This window comes from Miscanthus floridulus, chromosome 17, assembly GCF_019320115.1.
Source record: "Miscanthus floridulus cultivar M001 chromosome 17, ASM1932011v1, whole genome shotgun sequence".
In the NCBI taxonomy this organism is placed as follows: Eukaryota; Viridiplantae; Streptophyta; class Magnoliopsida; order Poales; family Poaceae; genus Miscanthus; species Miscanthus floridulus.
In genome coordinates this window covers 8,660,161-8,675,103 of record NC_089596.1, presented here as the reverse complement: position 1 = coordinate 8,675,103, position 14,943 = coordinate 8,660,161, and the positions used below count along the sequence as shown (strand labels likewise).

General features: G+C 44.5%; 1 protein-coding gene and 1 pseudogene across 4 annotated transcripts; one reads left to right on the top strand and one right to left on the bottom strand.

Annotated features, from left to right (window-relative positions):
- Positions 1–2,808: 2,808 nt before the first annotated feature.
- On the top strand, positions 2,809–14,304 carry LOC136514859 (uncharacterized protein At2g37660, chloroplastic-like). Of its 4 annotated transcripts, XR_010773867.1 has the most exons (5): positions 2,809–3,007; positions 3,162–3,433; positions 3,534–3,570; positions 13,779–14,030; positions 14,119–14,304. XR_010773867.1 is itself a non-coding variant. In XM_066508566.1 (4 exons), exons 1-4 carry the CDS (start codon positions 2,836–2,838, stop codon positions 13,796–13,798), a joined length of 501 nt encoding a protein of 166 aa, XP_066364663.1. In that variant the 5' UTR covers positions 2,809–2,835; the 3' UTR covers positions 13,799–14,304. The 4 variants fall into 4 exon arrangements, 3 of the variants coding, with proteins under 3 accessions (XP_066364663.1, XP_066364662.1, XP_066364661.1); XM_066508566.1 differs by having other exon boundaries at positions 13,779–14,304; XM_066508565.1 differs by lacking the exons at positions 13,779–14,030; positions 14,119–14,304 and adding an exon at positions 8,695–8,781.
- On the bottom strand, positions 3,553–4,418 carry LOC136514857 (scarecrow-like protein 9; annotated as a pseudogene).
- Positions 14,305–14,943: the final 639 nt, after the last annotated feature.

Here is a 14,943-nt window from a genome sequence, read left to right as displayed (position 1 = left end):
AGCCGTTTCATCCGTAGTTAACTCTCAAGATTCATAGATGAGATCTTGACTAGTATTCCTCGGCAAAAACCGACTTTCTATCTATTTAACACTACAACTAAATTGATCGCCAGACTTCTAATTGATCTTCTTAGAATTCCTACCTTATATTGGCCAAATACCCATACTACTCTCACCTTGACAAGAACTGTTCTAGGCTTTGATCACTGTTTCTTTAAAACCTTCATTTTCGAACCACCATTTTCCAAAACTTAAAAATCTTCATACCAACACACACATTTATTAAGGTGTAACTCTAAGCTCTACATTAATTCTCTTCTATAAAAAAACTTGGATGTGTTTCATTGATTTTTTTCTTTTGGGGATCGGATGTGTTTCATTGATCTTCCTTTTTTTAGGATCGGATGTGTTTAATTGATGATAGGCCCTGAATAATAATCTATGAAAAGTGATATTTTAACGGTAGTGCAAGCGCGCGGACGTCCGGACGAACGCCCGTGTCTGGACTTCCGCGCTGCACTCTGTTTCCGCACGTGCGCCTGCACTCCACGCCTGCGCTTGCGCTAGCACGTCTCCGCTCGCGCATACGTTTCGCGCGCCCATGCGGGGCCCGCACTGCCAGACTGTGCGGGGAGACTACTCGTAGCCCCTCCTGTTTCCCACGCGCACCCCATGTGCAACACCTGATCTACTTTTGAAACATCTAGATGCAACACTTGCAATAGACGTCTGAAAATAGATGAAACACTTGAAATATGCTTCTCAAACACTTACTCGGTTCCGAGGCTGCCATTGCGGACAACAGAGTGATTGCAGTTCACCTAGAATGGAATTTGATTTTCCTTATTGGGGAGGACAAAACACTGATGGCATATGACATGAGCCACAGAAAAGTTTATGTCTCCCTGCCCAGGTTGTCCGCTATCCTAAAAGTACTTGGAGTATTTATTTGAACGGACCTCAGTATCTGCCTTATGTTTCCTTGTTCATGGAGTCATTAGCAGAGTAGTAAATGTGCATATGTTTTATTTTATTGTTAGGATATATCTTTGTTCAGGTGTGGAGTTATTTTGAGTCTATATATAGTCTAATTTTGGCTTGCTAACTAAACCAATGGTATGTTGAATATTATTAATCCTACTGCTTTGCATTGTGCAGGTTTTGGAGTCTCTGTGTTTTTGAACGATTTTTCTGCAATGGCTATGGGAGGAAGAAGAGGAGTTCCATGCTGATCAAGGAGTGCCAATCTAAACGAACGGAGCATATCTACCTCGATTTAGTTACGTAAGTCTATAGAGAGCAGAACCTTTATTATGCTATCTATGTACCACTTGTGTTAATTTATCAATTGACATAGTTGTTATGTTAGTGTCGAGCATTGTTATTATAACAAGTACTCTTCATTTTTGACATGATGAATGATGTGTAATGATTATAACAAGTACTCTTCGTTGTGGGGCCGTTGGTTGTTTTGTCATCACCGCCGTATCACTCGCCTTTGGTGAAGCAGACGGCCATCACCACCGCTATTTGTCTGATGCAGCAGGGGTCAATAGTGCATCACCGCCGAATTGTTTAGTAACCTGACACCGACTAAAGGATCATCACGGGCGGATCGTACTACAACGCGACGATAACCATACCCTATGACCAAGACGGTTCATACGCTAAAACGACGGTGATGTTCGCCTCGACATAGGTGGGTCATGCTCCAATGCGATGGAATAAGGATCTGATCACGGATGGATCATAAGCATACGGCGGTGTTAGGGCATACCCACACATGCGGGTCGTGTTCCAATGCGACAGAAGTAAGGACCTTATCACAGACGAATGATAAGCCAATACAGCGGTGTAGTGTACACCCCAGTCGGTCCTAGATACCGACAGTGAGGACTATGAGTATCACTGCCGACAGCTTACTGCCGAGGCCAAAATTAGACTGCGATGTGGGTTATGACGCGGCTGTGAAAGGTGCGAGTGTAGTAGTGATAAAATACTTGCAACATATGTGTGCATCTAGATAAACACATTTCCAACATATGTCTGAAAACACAAATGAAACATTGGGAACAGACACTTATAACATACGTGTACAATCATTGCAACATATGCAACATCCCGACCTACTTTTGTAATATTCAACTGAAACACTTGCATTTTGAAACATTTGAAATACTTAAAACGTACGCTTGCAACATGTGTTTTCACCCTTCTTTCGCACGACGCAGAGCAGAACGGGAAACGGCCGGTTCCGGCCAGCCGGTGACCGAGGATGGTGGCACGACCTGGCAGCGGCCAGCTTCGTCTGCGCCTGGCCCGGGCCTGGCCAGCGACGACCCCTTCTCCTTGTCGCCTGGCGACACGCGGTGTCCGAGCGTCTGTGCGGTTGCTTCTGGATTGGCTCGGGCAGCTAGCGGCACCGCGCGAGTGGCCAGACCTCGACGGCAGCGAGAGGCTCACCGACTCGGTAGAGGCTGCCGCTGTGAGCAAGCAGCGTGGGTGTGGCGGTGAAGAACACCGCGAGGTGGAGTAGAGAAATATCGCATCGTCTAGTTTTTTTAAAGCCGTTGAAGGGTCCGATTGATTTTTTAACAAATGAGCAGGTTACCGAAGCAGCGTCCGAACATATTTTTAAAGGACAAGATCCTCTCAAAACCAATCCTTGGGCTATTTCCAGCAACGAAGCACACTCCCCTGATCCTGACAAAACAGGCTCAATTCGAAGTGGGTTTGGCCCACTCACACATGCGGCCCAATAAGCCTCAACGGCCATCATCCGTCGTAACCTGCGGCACGAAAGCGATGAGGAGACCATGGCCACGGCGGAGAACCATGGCCACGGCGGCGGCGTGTGTGCGGTTGGCTTCTCCGTTCACGGGCGCACCTCTACGGCATCCCTGCCAGGTTATCTCAGCGAGGCGGGGACCCAGGAGGGCCGGGCTGGCCGCGGCCGGCGGTGGGTCGCCGCGCACCGTGCTCGTCACCGGCGCCGGCGGCCGAACAGGTAGGTTTCCTGAAGTTCCGCTCATTTGGCACTTCTCATCCGTAGGCAAAGCTCTCGGCTTTTGGCCGTTGATAGAGCCTAGAGCGGTTCACATTGTTGCTGATTCATCTCTCCGATTGCAAAAATCCAATTTTTCCCATCTGTGGTAACCCAGGCCAAATTGTGTACAAGAAGTTGAAGGAGAGGGCAGGCCAGTTTGTGGGACGAGGCCTAGTCAGGACGGGAGAGAGCAAGGGCAAAATCGGAGGCGGTGATGACGTGTTCATCGGCGACATAAGAGACCCCGAGAGCATTGCTCCTGCGATTGAGGGAATCGACGCGCTCATCATCCTCACCAGCGCGGTCCCCAAGATGAAGCCGAGGTTTGATCCCAGCAAACGGGGCCGGCCTGAGTTTTACTTTGAAGAAGGGAGTTATCCTGAGCAGGTGGCTGAAATTGTTTGATATAATGCTTACATTGCAGTGCTGTGTCAGTTCCTGAATTTGTTTGGAATTAACGCTCTGTGTTGTTTGTCTCTGTTTCAAGGTGGATTGGATAGGCCAAAAGAATCAAATAGATGCCGGTAAATGTTACCCCTTGTCTTGCATATATGTCTTTTATTAAAGCTTCATACGCAACCTGTGTTTTTATGCTAATCTGTTAAACTACTGTTCGTTTCAAAATGACTCATCGCCGAGGTTCTTCATCTGGCACATGCAGTTGATTATAAGCACTTCATCCTCCTCAATGTTGAGATCTTCATTCTGAATATCTTCATATCGTGAGTAAATGCCCTGATACTTAAAGGGTACCTTGTACATGTTTGCATAGTCCGCCAACAGCTTCCCTGCCCGCTCAATGTTCTCCCAAGGGGCTGAAACCAGGCCGAGGCACTTCTATACCTGTGAACCGAAGCCTTGGAGGCACTCCTTGCTCACCAAAAAGCTGAATCAGCGACGGCCATTGAAACCCAAAGCAGACACCGATGTCGACGATGTGCACCTTGGATTGGCCCACTGAAGCTTCCAAGATACTTTGGTTAGCGAAGGTGTATGATGCCCTGAGGAAAGGGCAAACTGCAAGATAGAAGTTGTAGACCTTCAACAAATCTTCGTCGCTTATTCGCGTTGCCAGCACCTTGGGGAACAACTGACTCCCTGTCCCAGCCAGGCGTGCCTCAAGGCCATTCACGAAGTAAAATGCCAGTCTCTGGCAACACTCTCCATCTCTCGAGGAGTGCTGCCTTATCTTCTTGATGAGCTCACCAGCCAAGAGACGGTCGTCAGCTGCCACAGCTTGTGCACAGTGGATGAGGAGGGTCCTGAGGTCGACCACCTCTTTCTTGAGCTGCATAGTACCCCACAACTTCTGTCGAGCGGGTGTTTTGCTTTGACCCTTTGGTGAAATTTCACTTGCTTCCTTTGCAGCCATGTCTCTCAGCCTTGCTGTTTCAATGAAACAGTCCAGACCATAGCATAGCAAGACCCTGTCGAACTTTTCGTTTCGGCTTATTTCGCAAGTGATGGTATAGTTTTTACTTTTCCCTTCCCTAGTATCCGAGTCTTGGATATATGGATTGTTCCTGTAGTCGGTGATCTGAAAGATTGCATATTTGCTCTTCCCGGCTACTGTTTTTGCCTTAGTAGTGTCCAGTCTGCAGATCGAAAGCTTGTCTTTTTCCAAACAGATCATCATCTTATCAAACCCCTTTCCATCCTCGGCTTCTCTTCCAATTTGCAAGGCAGAGAAACCAAATCTTGAGGCCCTCCCAGTGCTTGCCAAAGGCTGATATGGCAGGAAAAGACTCCTGCCATAGCTATATGGACTCAATGGGGCTGGCAAGGACTGCAACATGCTGTGACTGGAAATGTCGGTAGTGAAACTGCTTCTGCGAGGCCTTTTGTGATAACTTTGCTACCCTCACCTGGTCCTTCTCCTGCTTCGGCGCTGTGATGTAGCGATGACCAGTCGAGTGAAGGCGGGTATACCTGCTCAAGAATATCGTAGAAGGCCTTCTCAGCAGCCTGAAGGGCGGCCTCCCCTTCATGCGAGCCGACCCTCTCATCAACGTCCTCCATCAGGATCTGTCTTATGTGGTGAAGAGCATTGTTTGATCTAATCCTTTGGTAGTCTGGACTAACCCCTGCAGCAATCTGAAGGTGGTTCTGTCCGAGGTTGCTACTGACATTGTACATTCCAGGGATGGTGACTACACCGGAGAACTGCATGTTTGATTCATTGGTTGATTGGGAGAAGAACTGGGGATCACATAGTCTTTGGTCATACAGTGTGAGTTGTTGCTGAGAAGAAGAGGAAGAAGAGCCATCTTGCTGTTGTCCAGGCGTTGTAATGGTGTACAGATCATCAAAGGGAGACTCAAACAGGGGCGAATCTGCCTCATATCGTCGGGGTCGGCAGACCCCGATAACCTCGTGAGAATCCCCCTAAACGTATCTTACCTGGCCGTGCTTGACCCCGGCAAAATTAGGAACTGACCCCGGTAGGTGAGCAGCACATAGTCCAACTCAGAAGTCACAATAGAGTTTTGAAGCCCGCAAGCAGCCCACTACGTGGATCTGGACTCAAGGACACTAGTCACAAACAACCGTCAACAGCCCAGAAGTTTCATAAGCTCAAACGACAACAGACAAACTCTCCGTTGCCGTTGCCTTGTTGATCGGTTTCTCTCCTTATCTCTGGCATACTCGCAAAGATGGCACGACGCCCTTTCGGCTTCTAGCGGTTGGTACGTGCCAGCGACGAGCGACCCAGCGTCGCACACTCGCATCGGCATCCAGCGTCGCACTCGTACTCGCGCCTCACAACCTGGCGCATCGGCGTCGCTGCATCCTGCCGACTCACGGACTCAGTGTCACCGCTCAAAAGTTACGCTGTCTTCCATCTACTCCCCATTGGCTCATTTCAGCAAGATGGCAGGCAAAGAAATTAGCTTTTTTTAATCATATAAGTGTGACTGCTTATGCATTATCCTGCTAATTTTAATTCAAATGAGCTAAAAGATCTTAGTCTTCAGCTTCATATTTACATTGACAATGTGTGAGCTGGTGCAGTATTTGCTCAGTTGGATACTATTTCTGAGCTTGGTAGTCCATGGTGGAATCGTATTGGGGACGGATTTATGAATGATTACGTCAATAGCTCTGTGGAACAAGAATTTTTTATGCTATTCCAAATGATGATCATATATAGTTCGTAGAATATGGATGACTACCCATAGAGTGAAGTTATAAGAGGTAATCACTATTGTTACTGTAAAGAGTTTATTTTCTCAGATGACGTCATTGCTAGTTTTATCTCTATGAATGCTTAGTTTTTGGAATATATCATTGGTATTAGTATTTATGTCTATATTATGCCCGCTTCAGATTATTGTAAGTTTGGTCATGAGCATGTGTCGACCCCGGCGACAATTTATCCTAGATTCGCTACTGGACTCAAATCACCATCGAATATTAACCACACTGGGAGGATTAGCCCTTTAATAGAACAAAAATGTTCAGCTTGTCTCTGAGAGGAAAACTAGTTTGTATTAGAATGAATTTTCTGCAAAGATAACAAAAATTAGGTCTATCTTACTAGTATGCTGGATTAATCCATTATAATTCATGCACCTAATTCAAAGTTTTGTTTTTTTAGATAAAGGATAGTTCATACCCGGCTTCATCTACCAACAGGTAGAATCAGGCCAATTATTACAAGGATCGGCTCGTAGGCCAGCACACGATCCGTAAAGAACTTCATCTTACAGCCACCCACACAAATGAACAAAGTAAAGTTTTTGACTAAACGAGACCAATAGACCTATTTGACAACCACCCTTTGGAACAAAAAAAAATGCAAGGCCGACGTCTAGTCCCGTTGATCATCGTGCCGTTGTAGTCTTGCCCATTGGCGGAGCCAGTGGGTTCCCCTGGAAAGAACCTGCAAAAAAGATTTTGGTCTACATTTGTCAAAAACCACCTCGTTTCTCGTTATCTAAACTGCCCAACACAAAGCTTTTGCTGCAGTCAACAATAATGAATTATGTTTGTTACCACCCGTCTTGGACCACCTGTTAAACAAGTCATCTAAACATTAAATGTACATCACGCCACAAGAATTTGGCATAGAAACAATCCAAAAAAAGGTGTTGAATACTTTCTGGTGAGTGACAGAAGCTACACCTTGTATCACCATTCCAATTTTGTCGACCAAGGTTGTCTTTAGTTAACGTCACTTTTTTTTAGGTACCACAAAAATATTTTTATTCTTGTAGGAATTTTAATTTGCCATATGTCCTGTGACACTCTAACCCCATTGTTAACCAACGCAGCATACATAGATTTGACGAAAAAATTCCTGATGAATGTAGAGCCCAAACAAAAGCATCCCTATCCCCCTATAGGTTCACATCATGTAAAGAGGCAACGATTCTATGCCAATCCCTTAGGTTTCAACCCACTAAATTCCGACGAAAAGAAATGTTCAGTGGGGTTGAGCTAAGTACTTTTGCCACAGAATCTTGTTTTCTTCTCACAATATTGAACAACACGGGGAATTTGTCCTTTAGTGGCTGGTTACCCAACCAAGTGTCTACCTAGAATCGGGTTTGCGTCCCGTCTTTCACCTTGAAAGAACCGAAACCCATAAAAGTGTCTTTAACATTCATCAAGCTTTTCCAGAAATGGGAGTCTGTTGTTTTTTTGACGCAACTCCCTACAGTCTTATCTTTGATATATTTATTCCTCAAAAGTTCCTGCCACATGCCATCTTCATTTAACAATTTAAAAAATCATTTACTCAACAAACATTTGTTTTGTATGTCCAGATTTTGTATTCCTAGGCCACCTTGAATTTTTGGTTGACACAAAATTTCCCATTTAACTAATCTATATTTGTGTTTGTGTTGGTCATTCTGCCGATAGAATCTCGATCTGAAACAATCATTTTTAGCACTCCTCTTGGGAGTTCGAAAAACGACATCATAAACATCGGTAGACTAGAGAGTACCGAGTTTATTAAAACTAAATGGCCTCCTGCCGAAAGCATTTTCCCTTTCCACCCACTGAGCCTCTTTTTAATTCTGTTCTCAATTATTTGCCCGTCTTTATTGCTTAGTTTTCTAGTGTGCATAGGTATGCCAAGATAACGAAAGGGGTATTTCCCAATATGACAACCAAACAGCTGCGAATAAAACACCTAATGCTCTTTTGCTTTACCAAAACAAAAGATTTCACTTTTGTGAAAGTTTATTTTAGGCCCCGATAGTTGCTCGAAGGTACTAAGTACCAGTTTCATATTTACCGCCTTCTCAACATCATGGCTCATAAAAATCACCGTGTCATTCGTGTACTGGAGAATAGACAGACCATCTTGAATAAGATGAGGAATAACCCCTTCTACCTGACCTGCTTCCTTTGCTCTAGCAATTAGTATGGCCAGCATGTCCGCCACTAAATTAAATAGTATCGACGACATTGGGTCACCCTGCCGTAAGCCTTTTTTTTGTTTGGAAGTAGGATCCTAGTTGGTCATTAACCTTAATATTAACATTTCTGCATTGCGTAAACTGCTCAACCCAAGTGCACCACTTTTATGAAAACCCTTTCATCCTTAGAGTTTGTTGTAGGAAGCTCCATTTAACCTTATCATATGCCTTTTCAAAATCAATTTTAAAAATAATCCCATCATGTTTTGTTGAATGTAGCTCATGTATCGTCTCGTGGAGGATTACAGTGCCCTCCATAATATTTCTACCTGGAAGAAAGGCTATTTGGGTTGGTCTAATGATCTTTTGGGCGACATTAGTTAGTCTATTGGTTGCAACTTTTGTGAAGATCTTGAAAGAGACATTCAACAAACAGATTGGTCTGTATTGCTGAATCACTTTTGCATCCTTCTTTTTTGGTAATAAGATTATGGTTCCAAAGTTTAAGCTTTGTAGAGGCAAATTTCCCTGATAAAATTCCTTGAACAGAGCCATCAGATCAACTTTTATTATATTCCAGAAAACCTGATAAAACTCCATTGGAAAGCCATCCGGGCCAGATGCCTTGTTGTGTTCAATTTGGAACGCAGCCCTCACCTCAGATTCTGAAAAATCATCTATCAAGTGCTCATTTTCCAGTACAGAGACCTGAGGAATGTCCTCAATTTGTAACTCATCAAGGAATATAGGAGAATTTTCCGATGGACCAAACAGATTCTTATAATAGTTGGTAATATGCTTTTTGAGCTGAGCATCACCACTGATTATATTGTTCCCATCTTCCAACTGGAAAAAGGGAGTTTTTCGGTGTCTACCATTTGCCAACAGATGATAGTATTTTGTATTTGCATCTCCCTCCAGCAAATGTTTCACCTTAGCCCTTTGGTACCATTTAAGTTCCTCCTCTCGAAGTAATTCAGCTAGCCTTTCATTAAAAACATGTTTTAAATTTATTTCCGTTTCCTCAAGTAGAGAAATTTCTGCCTTTTTATCCAACTCGTCGAGTTTATTTAGTAATATCTATTTTTCTTCCTTATAAGCACCATTTACATTTTTAGCCCAACCTCTGAGGTATTGGCGTAACCTTCTGATCTTAGCTTGCCACCTCTCTAAAGGAGTGCCTTCAACAAGCACACTGTGCCACACATCTCGTACCATGTCACATAATCCGTCCCTCAGCAACCATCCCAATTCAAATTTAAATTGGGGCGGGTAAGACGAAGATGGATTATTTGTGCTCCATAACAGCGGAGTGTGATCAGATATCTCTCTAGAAAATGCATGTAAAGTGGTATGCGGGTATTTGGACTCAAAATTTGTACAAACCAGAATTCTATCTAATTTTTCAAAAGTCTGATTTTGTAGATGATTAGCCCAAGTAAACTTTCTACCTAAAATTTCTATTTTTCTGAGGTTCAGTGTATCAATTACCGCATTAAACAGAAAAGGCCATCTATCATTATAAATGTCATTATTTTTCTCGTTAGGTCTACGAATAATGTTAAAATCGCCACCTATAACAATAGGTAAGGTTTCTTTTGAACATATTCGCACTAGTTCAGACAAGAAATTTGATTTCTGATCCAATTGAGCTGGCCCATAAACTGAAATCAAGTTAAACTTAAAATCATCCTCCTTGTGTCGCATCTTGAAACGAATAAAAAAGTCCCCTTCCTCAATTTCACCAATATCGAAAATTACCAGGTTTATTCCTAGAAGCATGCCACCGGACCAACCCAGTGGAGCCATGCAATGCCAAAGAAAATCTCTACCAGCGCAAATATTATTCAAAGTGGATTGCAGGAAATTGGCTCTACCGATTTCCGATAAGGCAATAAAATCTAAGTTCTTTTCTTTTGTTAGGTCAGATAAAAATCTATACTTCTTAGTATCAGCAAAACCGTTGCAATTCCAAAAAATTCCTTTCATCTAGACTGCTTTTTAACTTTTTTCCTATTCTTAGAGCGTGCCTTTGTTTTTAGTGATACAGGGGTCTGTAGACACAACGGGTCATAGCCCCCATCACCTAGGCCTTCAGAGATTTTAGAACAGATAAAATTCATAGCTTCTAAATCCAAGTTATCTTCTAAAGAACAAACTGTCGAAGCATCATCCAAGTTACTTGTGTTACCAGCAATTAACTGGTCAACCTCATTCAGTCAATGAAATTCTAAATCTCTAAAAGTATTTAAAGAATACGAGACTTCTTGCTCATTATTACCAAGAATAACCCCTAATGAATTAGTTCTAGCTAAAAAATTAGTCATCAAGAATATTAAAAGAGAGGGGTTGAGATCCTTTACCTTTGCCTGAAGAAGAATCTAAATTTCTGCGAGCTTTCAACTTCGTTGCCTTCTCCAACGAGTCTTGCTCCGAAGTTGTCGCATTCCTTTTACTAGCTCTCACTGGCGAAACTGACCCACCATTATAAACTTGAGTCTTACTGAGGAGGCCAGAGTTAATCTGGGTAGGCATCAGATCAGCCTTCCATTGTGCGGACCCATCTGATGTCACCCCACTTGGAGTAAGTACTGCCACTAGTTTCTTACTGGACTTCACTACTCCTGAATTAGAACCGGCGTCACCCTCTATGTCTTGCTGGACAGCATCGCGAGCAGCCTCGTGCTGTCCACCTGACGCATCTGGACCAGCTGGCAGCTGACCAGGTGCCTGATCAGTCGACGGATCCTCAAACTTTTTGCCATCTTCATCCATGTTTTCAGCCTCCTTATCATCTGTAGGTTTATCTTCATCCATATTGGTGTCCATATCAATTACCTCTGGCTCACCACTGGGTATATCTTTCTCAACACAAAATTGTAGCTCATAAACAAAATCCCCAATAACTACCTCCACTAGGTCCAGGATGAGATTAGGATTAAGCACAACTACTTTCATTCTTGACCGTCCAAATTTCTTTGTGAATTTTGTGTGAACAGCACGAGGTACACCTAAAATTGAGCCAATTGTCCAAATAATAGGAAATTCTCGTAGTTCTTTTGGTAAGCCACGATACTAAACCATACCTTATCAATCTCGTATTTGTAAACTTCGTTTTCAACTTTTTTTTCAAAACGAATTTTCCCTTTCACTGTTTTTGTATCTTTGTATCCATCGGACCCAGTTCACTATATGATGCAAAAGTTCAGATGATGGGAAATTAGTGATAAAGGCATCAGTGCCCGTCTCCTCAATTACCCACTTATTTTTGCCAGGCAGAAGTTTTTCAAGTTCCACTGCCTATTGATCAGCAATAAGGGAACCCTCCAAAACAGCACCATGGCTGTTTTTTCCTCTGAATTTAACTTTGGATTTTTAGCAACTGGAATGAAATAAAAACCCAATCCTTCTACAGCGTAGCCACACGGAATCGCAGTAGTTTGCATGTTCTTCAAATTTGGGCAAATCTTTGTAACATGATCACCATAACAAATGTCGTAGCTAAGCGGGACAGTGCAAACGGATAAAGTGTGACCTTTAGTATGGCAACGATAGCAATAAGGTTTACCCTTGCTCTTGTGAGCTCCCTGGAGGGATGACTCTGGCACTTCACTTTGCACATTTGAGACATTTGTGCTTTGTGGGACAGTAGCCAATGACTGAGCTTCGGAAGTAGCTGACACCGTAGTCGTCGTTGTTGCCGTTGTCTGGAACGTTGGAGTACCAGCCGCTTGGGTCTCTCTCCCCAGGCCTGTTGCCGGGATGGCTACAGTACCAGGCCCCCCCTGCCGAAGCCTCCGCCTGCAGGCTTTCAGTCGAGGCTGCCATATGCAGCCCCCAGCCGAGGTCGCCGCTAGGTTTGGTGGTCCAGATGGGGCTGCACCGTGCCCCACCTGGTTCCTCGGCGCCGACGTCTACTGCTGACGAATCCGACCAGCGTTATCCGGCCAATTACCACGACCACGCCCTCCGCCTTGGTGCCACCCACCGCGGCCATGGAAGCCTTGGTAGCCACCGTTGTACCCATACCCACCATGACCTCCATAGCTACGTCCCCGGCCGCGCGGTGGGAAGGTACCACGGCCACGGCCCCCACCCCTTCCGCCGAACCCTGGATTGAAACCAGAGTAAAAGCCAGGGTTGAATCCCGCCGGTCTTCCCCCGCCTCGTACACCAGCGAAGTTCGCAGGAGGCAATCCATTGTTGTCCGCTCCTTGAGCCGCCATAATCGACCACTCGCGAACCACCTCGGCAAAGGTTTTTTTCGCTTGTGACGTCTTGAGGGTAGGCTTTGGCGGCACAACTAGGGTTTTCCTGGTGCCAGTCCTCGCGAACAAAGAACACAAGCCTGGCGTGGGCCGAAAAAATTTCCCAGGCCCAATAACAATCTTCTTTAGAAACTCACGTACACCCTGAACCGTCATCTCCGCAATCTCTCGCGTGATGCACTTGGTCGTACTGACCGGTAAGGCGGTAACACAGCGGGAATCAAGGGAGGAAAAACCGGATCCAGGCACTGAGTATTCAAAGTTTCGAATTTTTTTTGAAATCGAATCCTCCCTCGCCGGACTTGACCTCGCCGGCGTTTGTGCCGGCCGAGACGTCGAAGTCGGCCTGCTGCGCGATCTCCCTTTCTGGTAAGTCGCCTTGGCAACAAAGTCTCCCAGAGTTCTCGATGGAGAAACTCAAGGAGAGGGCAAAGGCCCTTGCCATGGTGTACCAACCAGTTTTCGCTGGACCAACTTTGAGACCACTGACACAGGTAGACAGCGATCTCCAGAGGAAGGATTATTACCTGAGGCCCAAGCTTCTTCTGCTCTTACCAGTTGTTCCATCGTGAAGCCCGCGTCCAGAGCATCCTTGATAAATTCCGGTGTTGATGGCTCGCTCTGCACCTGCTCCGCTTCTTCATCTTCAGACTCTTTTGGGTCATCCGCCTGAGCCCAGAACTTTGATTCAATCGCATGAACCGGAGGAGATAGCCCGCCCACAGCCAATGCGCCTTGATCCGGAAGGACGCCTTGGACTCCATGAACTGGCTTTGTTAATAAATGTTTTTATGTAATAGGTGATTTACATCAGCTAGATTCTACTGTCACTAGCAAAGCATGTTTTTAGGTAGGTGGGGGTGTGGGGGGTGCTTAGTGTCACATTAGTGGTAAGCGTCAACAAATGGATACGATCGACCCATGCACACTGTGATGGGTTGATGATGTTAGAAAAGAAAGCAACTGTTAGCTTAGCCTATTCAGAGTCTTCTTGTTGGCATCAGTGGCACACATGAATGACTGATTTACAACATTTCTTGCAGTTGCAGCAAAATGGATGCTCCTAATTTTTCTTATTTCTTGTCTGAGCTGCAGGATGCATGCATAATGCCTAATCTAGCTTGGACATGAAGAGCAAGCATTGAAACTGTACTTCACATACCTTTATTAATAGCAATGTCACCTATGTCCAAGTCCTTCAGCCGGAGGTGGCAGGAAGAAGAGGGCATGTCTTTCTCTCCAGGCAATCCAAGCAGCTTTATATAGAGATTAAAATAAAATATTGACCATTCAAGACTTGAGGTGCACTGTGATGTTGTTACACTGAACAGCGAGACTGGCATCCACGTAAGCCAACGTAACCCAACTTGCCCTTTTGTTTTTCTCTAATTTCTTCTCAAGCAACACCGCCCATGGGGACGATGTCGACATCCAGGATGCAGACAGAGAATGGTCCAGACTGTCTTCTCATCCTCTCTATAATTTAGCCGTTCAGCTCTGGATTTTGGAAGATCGATAACAGGCCAAAATTGGGAGCAAAGAGCGAGAGGCCACTTGATCAGCTGGTTAGGATTCCGTGCTCATGAAGGAGTTTGAGAATATCATCTATCTGCCCAGCACAGCAAACTAGCATGAAAGTTAACGTGAATAATATGATGGATCTATATCCCAACAATAGGCGTACTAATGTTTTACAAAACTTTTTGACCATATAGATGAAGTCATAATTGTTCACCCAAATAAGAATGATACCATACACACGAAGTTTTTGTCCACCCATATGGCAAACTTAGGTCCCACCTTGTATGTGGAACTACAAGAAATATCAGATAATGCATGGCCCAATGCAATTCTTCAGAATGATATCATCATACTTTTTAAAGAAGTTTTTTCTGGCAGTTGATTGTATTTCATGGACGGCAGAGATGCATATACTTTTTTATGCGTCTCCAACTTTCAATATTTTGCCCATAGGTGTCCCATCTGTAGCAAATTACAAGGGCAGTCAGCAGCAGATATATATTTGATAAAGTAGATGCAGTCGCACCATATTGCCTAACTGCAGGCATAAGCCACCAAGAAATGAACCATTTTTCTTCTCTGATGATGAAAACTAGAGTAATAAACTAATAATGGATCGGACTGGCAGACAGCCGACGACACTACGTACAAGATGAAGGCACAGCTAATGGTGTCAAATGTAGAGTGATAGAAACAAATGAATCCAGGCTGGTACGGCTGAACCAATCAAAAATCATTT